This window comes from Culicoides brevitarsis, chromosome 2 (genome assembly GCF_036172545.1).
Source record: "Culicoides brevitarsis isolate CSIRO-B50_1 chromosome 2, AGI_CSIRO_Cbre_v1, whole genome shotgun sequence".
Taxonomy (NCBI): Eukaryota; Metazoa; Arthropoda; class Insecta; order Diptera; family Ceratopogonidae; genus Culicoides; species Culicoides brevitarsis.
In genome coordinates, this window is record NC_087086.1 from 40136694 (window position 1) to 40154532 (window position 17839).

The following is a 17839-nucleotide window of genomic DNA, read 5'->3' on the forward strand; positions in this document are numbered from 1 at the left end:
TCGAGTATTTTAAAATGTTTATTTTTATCACAAACAGTCTCCTTAAATATTTTTTTAAAATTTTTAACTACTTAGGGATAATTTTTTAAGGCAAATATCTTAAAATTTAGGTTTATGTTAAGGCAATTCTTTAGGATGGGTTAAAATTTTATAAATAATAAATATTTAAAAATGTCTTATGAGCTGACTAAAGAGGTCCATACATCGGTTCTCCGCTATTTGATACCAAAACAGGCTGCGATGCGTAAATATCAATGTCTGAAGGGACCAATTGAGGAGGCGTTAATATCGCTGTGCTGCCGAAATTTGGTTCTCTCCTGAAAATAAAAAAGAAAAAAAAATTATTTTTTTTTTAATTTAAAAATATTTTATAAAAATTTTTAAATAAAAAAATAATTTTTTAAATCAATTTTAGTTTTAACAAAAATTTAATTGAAATTAATTGAAAATTTCATTGAATTTCAAATTTTTAATATTTTTTTAAATTTTTTTAAAATATTTTTTTTTAATGTTTCAACTTATTTTCATTAAATTTTTAAAATTTATTTTTCAGAATGACTTTTTATTCAGGTTTAAGCTTAAAATTTCACAGAAATTGACTTGCAAAGTTTTTCACGATTTTAGTTCAGCATGAGGAAGAATCGTGAAAAATTTTATTTGTTCGAAAATTAAGAAAATATGAATGCAAATAATCTTCAGAAAGTAGTTAAACTACTTTAAAAAAATTAGAAAATTAATTAAAATAAATTATTTAATAATATTTTAAAAATAAAAAAATAATTAATATTTTTTGGAAATTCACATTAATTACTCAAAATAATAAAAAAATTGTTTATAAAAAAATTATTTTAAAATCAAATTTAATATTAATTTTAAATTTTTTATTATTTTTTAAATATTTTTTTTTGTAATTATGAGAATTTTTTTTTAAATTTTTATCTATTAAAAACTTTTAAAATAATTAAAATAATAAATTAAGTTTTAATTTTCAAAATTAAAAAAATATATATAATAAAATTAATTAAAAGAAAAATTAGTAAAAAAAATTTTTATAAAAAAACTGAATAATTAATTAATTAATTAACTTAATTTTTATAAAAAAAAACTTTTTTTCTATAAAAAAAAATAATTTTAAAATAAAATAAAATCATATTGAATAATTTGTTAATTTATTTTTTTTTTTATTAATTTAATAATTTTTTAAAATTTTTTTTCAAATAATTAAATTTTTTCGCAATTAATTTTTTTTTTATTTTAAACCTCTTTAGAATTTTAATCCTTTAAATTATTTTTTTATTGAAAAAAAAATTATTAAAATAAAAACTCACTTTTTAAAGAGACAACAAGTCGACATCAACGCAACCAACGAAGCTAATCCAATCATTCCCGCGAGAATAACCAACCACGTGCCGCTTGCTCCTCCAATTCCTGCCGTATTAAGTTTCGTTCCGACACAAGATTCGACTTCATCGACAGAATACGCCACATAAGTCTCTATCAAAGCTTCCCGAATTTCCGTTGAATCCATAATTTTCTTCATTTCATGCGGCGACAAAACTGCTCCGTTCCTCGTTAATTGAAAACAGGAAGAAGTTGAGGAAAAATCTAAACTATGATCCGACTTGTGAAGCACTTGGGCATCGAAAACACTCAATTCCAGGTCATGTTGCTTCAGGACTTTGCGAACTTTTGACGTGAATTCGGACAAAACGTTCGTAATTTCCGTTGGAGGTTTGGAAAAAACGAAACGAAGCAAGGATTTGTCTCGAATGACGAAAAGTTTGAGCATTGTATCGGTGTGACGTCGAGCGATTTGCGAATTATTCGCTCGTAATTTCAATTCGAAATATCCATCGACGTAATTTGACAAGGATTTTGAGTTTCTGATCTCGCCATGACTCAAATGGAAAATATTTGTCAAGTCAATAAACGATTTATTTCCCTTCCGATGGAATTGTGACACGAAATTCACGTCTACGATGGAAATATTGATCGGTAATGCTGAACTATCGACATCTGTTGCCTTCACAGTTGCAACTACAGAATTAATTGGAATGTGAGAATGAACCCCAATTGACTCGTTTTTCAATTGAAATTCCGGCAAATGATCATCAACATCCAAAATTTTGATCAAAACCTTAATTTCTGACTTTTCATGCGGATTGTAAGGCTTCCGGTAGTCAAATTGCTTCAATTTATTCATTTTGTAACATTTCACCGTCAAAATGTACGATTCGCTCGTCTCGTGATCCAAAAGCTTTGCTGTTGTAATTACCGCTTTATTGTCCTCCGTGCGATTAATTGCAAACAAATTCTGTTCATTCCCATCGATGAAGGCATAGTCAATGGCGCCATTTTCTCCAATATCCTCGTCGATCGCTGCGATACTTCCAACTATCGTGCCAACGGGTTGTTCCTCCAAAACTTGCAATTCCAAAGGATTTGCGTCGATTTCTCGCTCAAATCGGGGTTTGTGATCGTCGACATCCATGACGTTGATGACCAAAACTCGAGTTGCTGCTTGCGGAGGTTCGCCCATGTCCGAAACTTCGATAATAATGTGATACGTATCTTTTGTTTCGCGATCCAAGGTACGAACGGTAGTAACTAAGCCAGATAAGGAGTCGATACGGAACGATTTGGCGTCTTCAATGTCACTTTGGATGCGATAACGGATTTTGCCTGAAGGAGTTGACGGGTTATCGTGATCTTTGGCGATTACTTGGAACACGGGAGAGCCAATTGTTGCGTTCTGAAAGAAAAAATAAATTAAATTAGGTAGAAAGTTCAATTGAGAAATTTATTGAGACAAGTTTTGACTTAAAAAAAAAATTAAAAATAAATTTTAATAAAAAATAATTTTTAAAGTTTTTTAGAAATTCTAAAGAACAAAAAAAAATTTTTTTTTAATTTTTGAAATTTTTTAAAAGAAAAATAAGAAAATTTTATTAAAAAAATATAAAAAATTTTAAAGCTTAATTTATTTTTAATTTTTGAAATTTTTTAAAAGAAAAGTAAGAAAATTTTATTTAAAAAACACATTAAAAATTTTTAAAGCTTAATTTTTTTTAATTTTCGACAAGTTTTTTTAAAGTAAAAAAAAATTATTAAAAAAAAATATAAAAAATTTTCAAAGCTCGATATTTTTTAATTTTTGAATTTTTTTTAAAGAAAAGTAAGAAAATTTTATTAAAAAAAATTTTAAAAATTTTTAAAGCTTAATTTTTTTAATTTTCGAGAATTTTTTAAAAGAAAATTAAAAAAAAAATTAAATTTTGATTTTTTTTTTAATTTCGATAATTCATTGAATCAAAATATTATTTTATTTTTTTTACATCCCTCGAAAGTCAGCGCAAACACACTATTAAACGATCATTATTCATGTTTTTGTTCGTTCAAAAAAAAATCTATTCCCCTAAGTCCATTCAATTCCCTCTTCCCGCTTCGTTGTAACGCAATGATTGATAACATGCCAAAAAAAAATAATTTTTCAAGAGTCCTCTCGTATGTTCAAGTGACTGTAACTCGTTACAAGTTTCAAATATTTTCAAAAGTCAGTAAAACTTACCTCCGATACTTGAGCCACCTGTCCAATTTTAGGCGCAATGAAGAACGGAATGCCATCATTCGCACTAATGTCGCCTACATACAACAGCAGTGTCGTATCGCTATACAACGATTTCTGTTTCGGATCTAAATTGCCTCGATCTTGTGCTCGGATCACAATTTCATAAGGTTCAGATCGTCCCTTGCCCGTTAAAGATTTTTTTGTGTGAATTTCTCCTGTTTTTTGGTTAATTTTTAACAATCCGCTTGCTTCGCCTTCGTTCAAGAGATCGTAAAGAATTTCTCCGCCGGGTCCATCATCGGGATCTTGCGCTTCGATCGTGATAACGGGCGAATTGACAGCTGCTGTTTCAGGAATTACCGCTGTGAAGACTTGCTGAACGAATTTTGGCGCGTTATCGTTGACATCCAAGAGCTCAATTAAGATATTCGTCGTTGTTTTTGCCGCAGAAGCGATTTTACCGAAAGAATCTTTGGCAACTCCGGTTAATTTGACCATAGATTGCTTTTCTCGATCCAAAGATTGTCCTTCAGCAACTCGAATGACGCCGGTGCGGTTATCTATGGTAAACAACGGAGCATTTGTTCCCGCCAAACTGTAAACAATCTCGTTATAACCTAACTTTTTATCAATTTCAGTGATCTCAGCATCGCCATCAGTAGCATGAATGGTTAAAATCGGCTCAGGATACTTCACGGACTCTAAAATCGTGATTTTATATGAATTTTTATCAAATTCCGGACTAAAATCGTTAATATTGACAACTGTCATGTTGACATTTGCTAAAGAAGATCGTTTCCCGCTACTTGTCATCGCTTTAACCTCAAAAACGAACGTTGTTTTGTTCCCGATCGCTTCATAATCCAATCTTTTCTTCAAAGAAACGTCTCCAGTTCGATCATTGATGGTAATATAACCTGAATCGGAGTTTACAAGTTCAAAATCTGTAATAATTGATTGAGAAACGGGATCTTCAGCTTCGAGTCGGAGGATAGTTGAACCAATTGACGTCTCTTCATTGACTTCAAAGTAAATATTTGGATTAGTAGGAGACCATCCTTTGTTCCGGAAGATGGGGTTAGTGTTTTTATAAGCTTGGATATATAACATAACCTCACTTCGATCATATTGCTCCTCAACATTGACAGCTGCGTTCAAATCTCGAACCTCAACTGTCAAAATAATCGAAGAAACTTCGTTGTAGTTCAAGGAGCTGTTAACGTAAATGACTCCTGTTGAAGGATCGACTCGAAAAGCTTCCTTGTAGTTAAAAGCTCCGATCGGAAGTTGAATTCCTGTCTTTGAATTCGCTTTTATCGGTTCAACGATCGAATATTTCAACTCAGAATTGAGATCTGTGTCAGTTGCTGTCAATTTTATCACTTCCGTGCCATTTTCAGCAATTTCCGAAACATAAGCCAGGTATGAACTTTTTTCAAATTTTGGCGGTTTATCGTTGACATCTTGAATATTCACGTAAACGGTCGTCGTTGCAGTTTCAGGAATTGGCAAACCGGCGTCAACGGCGTTAACAACCACGGAATAACTATCGGGATTTGTGTCGCGATCCAAATTTGCATGTCCTGAAACTGTTATTAACCCGGAATGCTCGTCAATTACGAAATTATCGTTCGCGCCAACAATGCGATAAACTAACAACGAATCAATGCCATCAGGATCGATTGCTTGAACTTTTGTAACTTTATCGCCGGAAGCTGCGTTCTCGGGGATGCTAACTCGGTAGTTAGGAGGTCCAGGAATTGTTAAATCAGCTTTTGCGTTGAAATGTCCCTTAAAAATCGGGCGTTGGTTGCCTGAGATGCCAACGCGGATGCGAACTAAAGTTTCGTTCGTTAAAGGAGGCGATCCCGCGTCAGTTGCCAAGACTTTTAATTCGTATTCGCCGCGTTCAGTATCCATTGATTTAGCGATAGAGGAGATTCGGATCTCTCCGGAAACGGGATCTATTGTGAAAACGTGCCCGGAAATGCTGTTTTCGGACTCGATGCTGTATGTGACTTTGCCAGCGCCTTGCGAAGGTCCGTCAATGTCGGTTGCACGCACGAAAAATTGAGGCTCAAATTCTGTGGCGCCTTCGCGAACGGTGCGAACGTACTCGCGTTGTTCCCATGATGGAGCGTTGTCTGAAAAATAATTGAAAAAATAATTTTAATTAGATTAAATTGAAAAAAAAATTAAGTTTAAAAAAAAATTTTAAAGATAAAAAATTAAAAAAAAATAATTTAAAAAAATTATTCTTAGGTAATTAAATTTAATTTTAAATATTTTAATAATTATTTTGATATTATTAAAAAAATAAAAATAAAAAAAAATAATAAAAGAAAATAAAATAAAAATTTTTAAAAAATTGGTTTAAGAAAATTATTATTTTAATTTTTTTTTGTTTAATTTGACTGAAAATTAACCTTAAAGCATCAGATTTTTTTTAATAAAATTTTTATTTTTTTATATTTATTTTTTGACTTCATTCGAAAAAAAAAAATAAAATTAACAATAATTTTATTGTTTTAAAAAAATTAACTAAAAAAAAAAATTTTTAGAAAAGTTGAAAAATTGTTTGAAAATTCGTATTGTATGAAATTTTTTAATTGTTTTTTGACTTGAATTAATAATTTTTAAAAAATTAAAAAAAAAATTATTTTAAAATTGTATTTTATTTATTTTTTTTTCCTTAATTTGGATCAAAATACATAATTTAGCAAATACAAGCATCAGAAATTTTTTAAGAACTGAAATTTTAATTTTTTTTAAAAAATATTTTTTGACTTCATTTAAAAAAAATTAAAATTTGAAATAAAAATCATTTGAAAAAAATATTTTTTTTTAGAAAATATTTAAAAATTGAATTCGTCAATAAACACATAAAAATTAATTTTAATTTAAATACAATAAAAATAATTTTTTAAACATTTTTTGACTTGAATAAAAAAAAATGAAAAAAAATATAAATATTATAACATTTTTAAAAATAAAAAAAAAAATAAAAAATTGTAAAAAAAAGAAAAAATAATATTTAAAAATTATTTATAAATTAAAAAAAAAATAAATTAGATTTAAAAATAATTTTTTCAGAAATTTTTGACATAAAAATAAAACTTACCATTCGTATCCATAATCTCAATATACAAATTCGCATTTGTCTCTCTTCCTCCGCCATCAATTGCTACCAAAGTCAAGATATAACTCTTCTGAACCTCATAATCGAGCATCTTCTTCACATAAACTCCTCCATGATCGCGATCAGTTTTAAAGAAATCCGCTCCAAATCCCCTTATGACGTACGAAATCTTCCCATAACGCGATGAATCTTTGTCCCTTGCACTAATATCTGCTATTTTTGTGCCAATTTCCGTATTTTCCGCAACTTCTAACCCGTAACTTGTCTCCTCAAACACGGGCGAATTATCGTTCATGTCTTGCAAATTAATCACAATTCTCGCTTTTGACGATAAACTGCTATTTTTCTGACTTGTAGCAACAATGTCGAACATAAATTCCCGCAATTTTGGATCATCGACGTCAAAATCGAGCTTTGAGGGGTTTTTTACTCTCACAACTAACGGAGTTCGACCTTCGCCTTGCGTTGGATGAACCGTAAAAGTGTCTTCTGAGTTGTGAACGTTCACGAGAGTCAAGTCATATTTGCTATTTTCGCCCAAATCCGAGTCAGTTACGTAAATTGAGAGTCCCGGAAGTAAAGTGTTGAGTTCCAAATTCTCAGGAATTGAAACGTTGAAGAAATTTTGGTTGAATTCCGGGAGATTGTCATCAACATCGAGCAAAACGACAGTAACTTGTGTTAAAGAAGTGTCTCCGGGAAGGCTTCCGTCGATTAATTCCGTTGCTCGAACGTGAAAAATGTAAACGCCGCCATTCTGAAGGACTTCTGTCGTTTCTCGATCGAGCGGGATGTCAGTTGTGATGAGCTTCACGTGACCAATATCCGATGAATTTACCGTTTCCAAGCGAAAATGCCCCCGAATGTCGTCTTCGAGAGTTATTTGAACGGGACGAGGGTTTCCCGTGTCGCCATCTTTAGCTTTAATTGTCAAAACAGACACTTCCGGAGGCGTATTTTCTTGTAGAGTGACGGAATATGGAGCATTTATGAAAACAGGAGGTTGATCTTGAATGTCGATTAAATTAATGGAAATTGTAGCAAATGCTGAAAGAGGATTTGTGTTGGCTCCATCCTTCGCGAGCAATGTTAAGACGTAAGAAGGACGAGTTTCGAAGTCAAGTTGCTTCACGAGTTTTATTGAGGCGTTGTATCGTCCTTCAGCGATCTACAAAAAAAAATTAAAAAAATTTAATTTCAATAATTTGTTAATTTTTGAATTTTAAGCTTGAAGTTAAAAATTAAAAAAAAATTAAATTACGAAAAAAATTAAAAAAATATATATAAAAATTTTTCTAAAGTCCATTTGATGATTTTTAAGCTTAAAAATTAAAAAAATTATATTACGAAGAAAATTCAAAAAAAAAAAATTTTTTTTCTTAAAAAAAAAAAATTAAAAAAATTATAAAAAAAATTCAAAAAAAAAAAAAATTTTCTAAAGTCCATTTGATGATTTTTAAGCTTAAAAATTAAAAAATATGAAAATAAGAAAAAAAATATAAAAAAAATTTTCAAAAGTCCATTTGATGATTTTTAAGCTTAAAAATTAAAAAAATATGATAATAAAAAAAAATTGATCAAAAATTTAATTTTTTTTTACCTTTTCAGTTTCAATTTCAAAAGAATCGCAAGTTTCATCTCCCTCCTTCGACTTATCTACATAACAACTGAACGTAATATCCGAATTGATGCCTTCGTCTCTGTCAATCACTTCAACAGGCGGCGTAATTTTCACGATACTTCCAACGGGCGTCGCCTCACTCAATGTCGCACTATAAGGTCTTCCCAAAAAAATCGGCGGATTGTCATTAAAATCCCTTATCGGAATTTCTCGACGCAACGAAACCGTATTTGGCTCAGCATCGCCTTGCGCTTCATCCGTAATGCTTATAATGACTTCAACAATATCCTGTTGTTCACGATCCAGCTCTTGTCGGAGACGAACGACACCTGTATCGCGATCCACACTGAACACAGGACCGGAAATGCTGTATCGCAGTTTGCCTCCTTCAGGGTCAATGCCTGAAAAATAAAAAAAATAGAATTTTAGTGAATTATTTGACAGTTTTGAGTGAGAAAGAAAGAGATAAAAAGCGTAAAAAAGTGAATTAATTAACATTTTTAATGATTTTTTTTAATGAAGTCTGGTTCCATTTTTGGCGTAAGACGTTGAATTATGCATGTGAACTAGAAGAAATTAAAAATGTAAACAGAAAAATGAAAACAACAGACATAATGGGCGTGAGAAAAATGCAAATTAGTAGCGGATTATGTCAGAAAAGTTTTGTTGGTAGGTCATTTTTTGCATTTAAAATCTTATTTTTTAATTATTTTTATCACAAAATATTTAAAAAATTAAGAATTTTTATTTTTTTAAATTTAACAAAAAATAAATGGTTATTTAACATGTTAAAACTAAATATTTTAAATTAAAATTCTATATTTTAGGTATTTAAAGATTTTTATCAAAAAAAAAAATTAAGAATTTGAAATTATTTTTAAAAAAATTATCAAAATTAATTAAATTAAATTATTTTAAAATTTGTTTTTTTCAATTAAAATTATTTTTTTTATTTTTTAAAGATTTTTTAATTTTTAAAAAAAAAATAATTTTAAAAAACAATAAAAAATTAAAAAAAATAGAGGTAAATTTATGAACTTGAAGTCATATTTTTTTATTTTTTAATTTTTTTAAATTATTAATTTCAAATGAAAATTGTTAAATAATTGCACAAAAAATATCAAAATTAAGAATTTTATAATTTATTAAAAATTTTTAAGTAAGTAAACTTTTTTTAATTTATGTTTTAATTTTTTGTAATTTTTTAAGATTTTTATTAAAAAGTGTTAATAATTTATTTATTATTTTTTTTTAAATTATTTTTAATAAAATTAATTATTTTTGATTTATTATTTTTTAATAATTAATTTAAAAAATTGATAAATATTTTAAGAAAAAAATATTTTTTTAAGCTAAATATTTTTATTTTTTTTAATTTTTAATATTAATAAATATTTAATATAAATGAATTGAAAAATTGCTCAAAAAATACCAAAATTAAGAATTTTCATATATTATTTTTTTTTTCAATATTAAAAAATGTTCAAATATATTAAAAATTTTGAAAGAATTATTTAAAAAATTGAAAATTTAATCAAAAAATGAATTTTCAAGCCATAATAACTTAAAATTTGTTAAATTCTTAATAACTTCATCAACGAAGACTTATGAGAACACTTTAAAAAACAATCTTCGTGCCCAACCCATGACTAATATTAATTGAATTCACATCACGATCTTCTAACAACTTTTATCACGTCATGCGTTTCATTCAGAAACAACAAAAAATTCATCTTGTGACATCTTTTCCATAGAAACACACAAAAAATAAACAAAAAAGAAAGATTTAAACGCCTTTTGTAACAGGAAACCTGTCTCTTGTTTAAACAAACAAAGAATTTTAGACTTTTTACCTCTCAATTGATACACCGGGCTATTCACAGGCGTATTTTCGGGCAAACTGAACCTCGTCATATCCTGTCCGGGGATAAATTGCGGCGCTCTGTTCATATAATTGAAGATTTGGCATTGCACTTGTGCCAAAATGGAGATAAAAAATAAAATTTGTGGCACATATCGGCGATTTAAGTTCAAATTTAGGTCAATTGTTTCCATTCTCTTCTCGCTTGGTGCTATGTAGATTCTGTTTTGATTAATTATTTTTTTGTTTTGTTGCGTTTTCGTTACATTCAGATTATTTTTTAAGCTTTTTTTTTAAGACAATGCGATTTCACACACTTTTTATTGTTATTATTTAATGATGAGTGAGAGGTATTTCAGGTAATTTTTTGTTTTTTTGCCAAATTTCGATGAATCAAGGTGACATACTTCTCACTTTTGGTCCGTTATCACTCCCAAATTCGACTTTTCAGGTAAAAATTATCTTTTTAGGCGAAAAATTGGGCAATTTTTCGATGTGACGTTGCACTTTCTGTTCAATTTCCTCTTCTTTCTCTCGTTTTCGGGCAATTCTTTACACATTTCATACACTTTTCCCGTCTTATTTTACATAACATTCGCATGCAATGTAAGTAGGCACCGCACAGAAAGTGGACGAACGAACAGTTATTTACTTCTTCTTTTTCTGCGGTGTGTAGAAACAGACGCGATGCAAAGAAAAAATTTACATGTTTGCTCAACCGTTCACCGTAAAAGACTAACTCACCTTTTTCTCGAGTCTTTTCTCGCAAGTTGCTCGTTTCTTTTGTTTGTCTCGTCGACGATCGTCTCTCTACGTGCGCAGGTAGAACGAAACGTATGCATCGCTTGAATGATCTCATGGCGAGTACTCTCGGCATGTGTTGAGTTATTCAGTTGTGAATTGTAGAAGAAAAGAAGCCGGACAGCGTGAAATGAAGTGAGAGAGAAAAAGAAGGTAAGACAGAGTCGAATAGATAACTTGCTTGACGAGTTTCGTTTGTTTACATTTTTAACGCCGGTTTGGTTCTCAGCTGTTTCTTATCGCGAAATTTATCCCTCTTGGAAATTTTTAAATTTTTTGGAAATTTGGTTTTAATTTAATTTTTTCTTTTTTTATCCTAAGATTTTTTTCATCATTTTATTTAATTTTTAATTTTTTTATTTTTTATTTTATTTTTTATTTTTTTTTATTTTTTTAATTTTTTTTATTTTAAATTTTTTATTTTATTTTTTTATTTTTTTTTTATTTTAATTTTAATTGAATTTTTTTTTTTTAAAGAGGGGTTTTATTTTATTTTTTTTTTTAATTTTTTTTAAATTTTTTTTAAAAATAAATGTTTTTTAAAATAAAATTTAATTTTTTTTAAAATTTTTTTATAAAAAATTTTTTTTTTTTTAAATTTTTTTTTTTTTTTTTTTTTTTTTTTTTTTTTAATTTTATTTTATTTTTAAAATTTTTTTGAATTTTTGTATTTTGAATTAATTGAAAATATTTTTGATAAATTTTTTAATTTAAAAAAAAAATTATGAATTTTAATAAAATTTAAATTTTTATTTTATATGTAAAAACAAAAAATAAATTGATAAAACTTACCATGAAAATTTTTTTTATCGAATTTTTCAAATTTATTTGCGTTTTTTTTTTCGAAAATATAATTTTTATATTTTTTTTTGTTTTTTTACATGTCACATGATCTCTAATTTTTTTTAAATTAAAATGGAAAAAAAATTCAATTGAAAAGTTTTCAGAAATCTTTCAATTCGAACTAAATATTTTGAAAAAAATTTTTTTGCCAAAAAAATCTTAATTTTTTGACATTGACGAATAAAAAAGTAAAAAAATAGCATATTGGACAATTTTTCAACTAATACTAAAAATAAAATTTCTACAAAATTCAATTAATTTTGTTAAAAATAAAAATTTAAAGGTCTCTTACCTGATTCTCAATATAAACCCTCATCTTTTCGTTTCAGCTTCCTACATGCCAAAAAAAAGTAACTTCATCATAAAATTATCACCCCTTTGGAAGAACACAGTAGCAAGTCCCTCTGTGCATTTCTTTCATATGCATATGAGCAACAATAAAAATATGCAAATCAGTAAGTGATTAATGTGACACGATGACATTTAGGTGCTCATGCTAAAAACTTGAAACTATTACAAAATCTCGTACACGGTCATAAATTAAATGGCAGATAATAGAAGATAACGAGTTGTTTGGATCGTCCTTAAATGACTGTGAAGAATCCTTTTCATTATGATAAACAAAAATTTTACATGGTCCTTCAAACAAACGACAAAAAACTTGATGCACGACATTTAAATTTACATATTTAATTGCAATTATTCAAGAAATCTGGTCAACGGTTTTTTTTTGCAATTTTTCTGAACTGATAACAGAAAAAGGGTTTTTGATAGATTTTTTTTGTGTTCGTGTCAAATCGATAATTTTTTTATTTATTTGTTTTTCATGCTCTATAAAAATTTTATTTATGACACTTCGAAACGTGATAAATATTGCACTTTTTACGGTTCGTTTAGAAAAATTGCAACGAGGATCACATCTGGATGGATCTTTACCCCTTTATTGGGTCTGATCGATAAAAAAAAATTTGCACCCTTTTTTGTGTGTTTTTCGTTGAATAGAATCGAGGTTAGCAAAAACAACAAAAAAGGTTAAAAGTCAAACAAATCAATTTTTGGATCATTAAATTTTTTGCAACGAAACGAATTTCAGGTTAAAATTATTTTTTTGTCATTTGGTCGAAATTTTCGGCGAGGGACATTTTTTTTATCGCGATTCAAATTACCCGTCAAAGCAATCAATTCGTTGTTATTTGTCAATTAAAGCGCTTATCTGCCGTTAAAAATCACATTAAATTATTGTCAGAACTCCCTCGAGTCGGCCTTTAAAAGTTTTTTTTCTATTTAAATTTTGTGCATACCTTTAATCTTTCAATCGCTGCATCAACCAGCCAAAACTAACACACAAATTAATAATAAAAGGGATGAAATTGGATATTATGTATAAAATTTTGTTATGAACAAACGAGAAATTCCTTTTATGATCGTACCTCTCTCTGTTTTTACTTTCCCCTATAATTTTTTATTTTCAGAGCCATCAAAGTAAGAGGAGAGGAAATCGCAATCTAAGTAACGTTTTCTCTGTTTGAGCGTATTCATTCGTGTGCGTTAGTGTAACTATTAATTCAGTACTTAAAACCACCCCTTTAACGTTTATTTCGAGTTAGGAAGGATTTTTTACAGGGACGTAGTTGAAACATCGAAAGGGTCAACAGCGATATGTTAAGGTAAGTATAAAAATTTCAATTGAAAATAAAAAAAAAATTAATAAAAAAATTAGTTTTTAGTAATTTAATTTAAAAATTTAAATAAATAATTTAATAAATTTTTAATTTTTTTAATAATTTAATTAATACCTAATTTAAAATAATTTTTAAAAATAAATTAAAAAAAAATTTTTAAGTTTAATTTTTAAATTTAATTTAAAATTTTTTGATACTTTTTGAAACATTTATTTTCTGAATTATTAAATATTAAATTTAATTCTTTCACAGCTGAGAAGTCAAAACAGAATGCATATTTTGCTAAAAGGAAGCCTCTTGCTCATAATCTTTACGAAGCTCATCTTGTTTTATCCGAACTAAAAAGACTATTTGCGATAAAAGTTCACAAAAAGCTTTGTTAATCAACAGTCAGTCGAAAGAAGAGTTGCATAAACGAAATCATTATTTGCATTTTCGAAACTATTGAAAGAGACTTACGAAGGCATCAAGCACGACAACTAAAAGTACATTATGACTGACGATAAATCGTTTAAGCAGAATACTTTGCTCAATGTGAAGAGTTTAACATGCTACCAAATACTGCTGAATACTCGATAGATGGAATAGAGAATCTGGAACTGATACAATAATGCCCTTGATATATGCCTTGATTTACAAAATTTCCTATGGTTAAAACAAAGAACAAAATTCTGCTAATTAACTTTTTTTAAGAAAATTTTTTTCATCATTTAATTTTTTTTTCATAATTTCAGTCAATGTTGATCTTAGTTAGTTAATTTAATTATTTTTAATCAAATTTAAATTATTTTTAAAAAATTAACTGAAAAAAAATTCTATAGAAAAAAACTATTAAGAAGACCCCCTTTCAAACTCTACGTCACTGCCTACCTTTCATAAACCTTTTTTGTTGCATTTTTCAAAATATAAATACTAACCAGATCAACATCAAAAATTTTCTTTGGTTTGCACGGAACACCCGGTAACCTTTTTTTTCAACTATGCTGACAACAACAATAGTACTAAACTTTTATATCATTATTTTAAATTTAAATGAAACATTTAAGGGTTCGAACGCATCACAAAAAAAAATTGTAATAATTGTTATTTTTTTAGTTACACTTAATTTTTATAACTTTTGAGCTTACACGTTATGGTTTTCGTTCTCGCGAATCATTCTCGTCACGATCAATAACAATAAACAAATATCTGCACTGGTTAAAATTTTCTTTTGTTATTTGTTCTAAATCTGTTGTAAAGAGGATGGAATGTTGGTATTAAATATTTTCAAGGGGGTTAATAATGACAACACTGAATTTTTTATCTATTATTTAAAATTTTTGTTACAACTAAAAATTGCATGTAATCCTTTAAGTAAATAACGATTATTTTTATTTTTAAAAGTCGTGCACTTGTACGCGGATAAATAGTACTTAAAATTGATTCGGGAAGAAATGTATCTTGAAAGGGGACAAAAGTTAAAAAGAAACCCTTAATGGAGTGAAAGGCATGATGGGACAAGATGAAAGCGAATTAAAGGTCTCTCTTATCAAAGAACCATTAGTTTGTTGTGTTTTGGTATGATCAAAAGGAAAACAATAAATGTGTAATCATATCACAGATGTCAACACTGTAATTTGATGGTATTATCGCGGTGCGTTGGCGAAGAAGAATTGACGCGAAAGGCAGTTTTAGTTGAGTAGACAGGAACAGTTGTTCAAATATTTCAAGGATTTTTTAATGAAGTTTTCAATTTTCATCATAATTTATTTTTTTTTTAATTTTAAAGACCAAAACTATTTTTTTTTATATTTTTAAGAGCTAATATTTGAAATTTTTAAAAAAAGAATTGCTTTAGTCTTCAAAATGTAAAAAAATGAAAATCTAATGAAACTTGAAATTCAAGTTTTTCATAAAAAAAAATCTTACCTGATAACAGTTCCTGCCTATTTTACGCAGAATAATTGCTTGTCGTCACATTCCCTGCCACAATATGAACTACAGTACACTCAATCGAACATGCAATAAAATTGTAACAGATTTCTGATAAGAAGAATAGATTCTAATAGGCATTGAATTATTCCGTCTCTACTTTTTTTTTTGCACATTTCAATCATTCTCCCGCTGTTGCTCCGGAGTAATTCAACACCCTTGTTGGTTCTTCGTCTATCGCGTTACATCTGTGCAACGAAAACATCCTATTTATGTTTCAATTTGTTCAAGAGCTCTTGAATTTATTAAAACATGTGTAATTTTAAATTGAATCGCAACATCAAAAGCAAAAATCACAGGACAGGAAATAAAATTCATAAATTTTTCGAAAAATATTAAAATTTAATTTTACACTAAATTAGGACATGATTAAAACAAGGAAGTTGAAAGGACATAGCATAAAATTAACTTAAATTTATCACATTTCATGGCATGCATGGCAAATCGGTCAATAATCGATGTCATTAAGTAAACACAAAAATTTTACCCGAAATTTGTTTGAACAGGAGATTTGTGTCGATCAAATTTCTGTGACTAATCTGTGTTATTTATATGTTTGCGGTAGTGTAACAAATCCTACCAATAAAAATTTTTACGTAATTTTGGTAAATTTAAAAATCTGTCGTGTTTAGATTATGATCCCTTTAGAAAAATATCAAAGAGTTTTTCAAAGAGAACTCCTGATGAGTTCGGATGTCAAATCAGCAGTTGATAATTTCCGTTTGTACCAAAGAAAAAAATAATTGCTCATCCGATCATCCGTTAATTTATTCATACGATTAGAAATCCATTGGTCTTTGTGCAGAAAACCTGCAATTACGGACCCTAAATTAAACGCAATTCGAGGGAATGGTAATCCACGGAAAAATGGAGGAAAATTCTGTTATAATTTTATTCTACTACAAGAAATATTTCCCTTAGGCAGATCGTGTTTGTTTTTCCTCATAGTTTTTTTCGTCGCTTTTAATTTGAACATTGAACATCTTTCACGTTGAGATAGTCCCCTTCACGAAAAAAAATGATTGGAAATCATGAATATTTAGCACCAATATCTACTGAATTCAAGAGAGAGAGAGTAAAAATGGAAGGTTTTGTATTACAGCCATTAAATTAAGAGTACTTTTCACACTTTGCCTTTTTTGACGTCTTTCTTTTTTTGTTATCGGGTAATTTTAATAATAGATGACATTGTGTTAATGGCAAGTGTAGGTTTGAATGGTAATTTAATGGATTCAATTATTGCATTACCAGTTGTAATAAGACACCGTAGGATTCCATGCCCGGAGGCTCAACTTTTTTTATGTTGACGAGGAGAGATGCATCTGTGCAATTTTTGCGATATGGAGAGTTTTTTGAAGTTATCATCTCAATTTGGTAAGTTTTGACTTTTTCATCAATGTTTGGTAAGTAACTTTTTTTTAAGGTTTTGATGTATAAATTCAAATAATTTTATTTTTAGATTTTATACAAGGGCAAGAAGGCTTTTTAGATAAACTTAGGAAGGAAATTGTAACATTCAAAGATGCTGGAGTTAAGCTTAACTCATTAAAAAGATACTAAAAGATTTCTCTTTCTTACAAGAAACGTTCGGAGTTTTCATAGTTTGCTCCGAGTCGACTCTAATAATTATTAGAGTAGAGTTGAGTCTGCTCTATTGAAATCCAAATTTAAAAAATTTTTCACGATTCTTTCTCATGCTGAATTAAAATCGTGATAAATTTTGCAAGTCAATTTTTGAGTAATTTTAAGCTTGAAACTGAATAAAAAGTCATTCTGAAGATGATTTCCATTCATATTTTCTCAATTTTCGAACAAATAAAATTTTTCACGATTCTTCCTCATGCTGAATTAAAATCGTGATAAATTTTGCAAGTCAATTTTTGAGTAATTTTAAGCTTGAAACTGAATAAAAAGTCATTCTGAAGATGATTTCCATTCATATTTTCTCAATTTTCGAACAAATAAAATTTTTCACGATTCTTCCTCATGCTGAATTAAAATCGTGATAAATTTTGCAAGTCAATTTTTGAGTAATTTTAAGCTTGAAACTGAATAAAAAGTCATTCTGAAGATGATTTCCATTCATATTTTCTCAATTTTCGAACAAATAAAATTTTTCACGATTCTTCCTCATGCTGAATTAAAATCGTGATAAATTTTGCAAGTCATGAGTAATTTTAAGCTTGAAACTGAATAAAAAGTCATTCTGAAGATTTTCCATCATATTTTCATTCATATGCTGAATTAAAATCGTGATAAATTTTGCAAGTCAATTTTTGAGTAATTTTAAGCAAATAAAATTTTTCACGATTCTTTTTCATGCTGAATTAAAATCGTGATAAATTTTGCAAGT

The 17839-nt window shown here is 28.2% G+C and overlaps 1 protein-coding gene across 1 annotated transcript; it reads right to left on the bottom strand.

Moving 5' to 3' along the window:
• Positions 1-63: 63 nt before the first annotated feature.
• LOC134832075 (cadherin-23) lies at positions 64-10299 on the bottom strand. The gene is made up of 6 exons (XM_063845974.1): positions 10182-10299; positions 8308-8729; positions 6690-7875; positions 3569-5712; positions 1329-2752; positions 64-317 (listed from the first exon to the last, which is right to left on the bottom strand). The coding sequence occupies exons 1-6, from the start codon at positions 10276-10278 to the stop codon at positions 188-190; spliced, it is 5403 nt and encodes a 1800-aa protein (XP_063702044.1). The 5' UTR covers positions 10279-10299; the 3' UTR covers positions 64-187.
• Positions 10300-17839: the final 7540 nt, after the last annotated feature.

Coding starts and splice junctions, on each gene's coding strand:
- LOC134832075 (XM_063845974.1), bottom strand. CDS start 10,278: ATGAACAGAGCGCCGCAATTTATCCCCGGACAGGATATGACGAGGTTC. Junction 5,713..6,689: donor TGAGATTATGGATACGAATG/GTAAGTTTTATT, acceptor ATTATTTTTCAG/ACAACGCTCCATCATGGGAA. Junction 318..1,328: donor ACTTGTTGTCTCTTTAAAAA/GTGAGTTTTTAT, acceptor TTTTATTTTCAG/GAGAGAACCAAATTTCGGCA.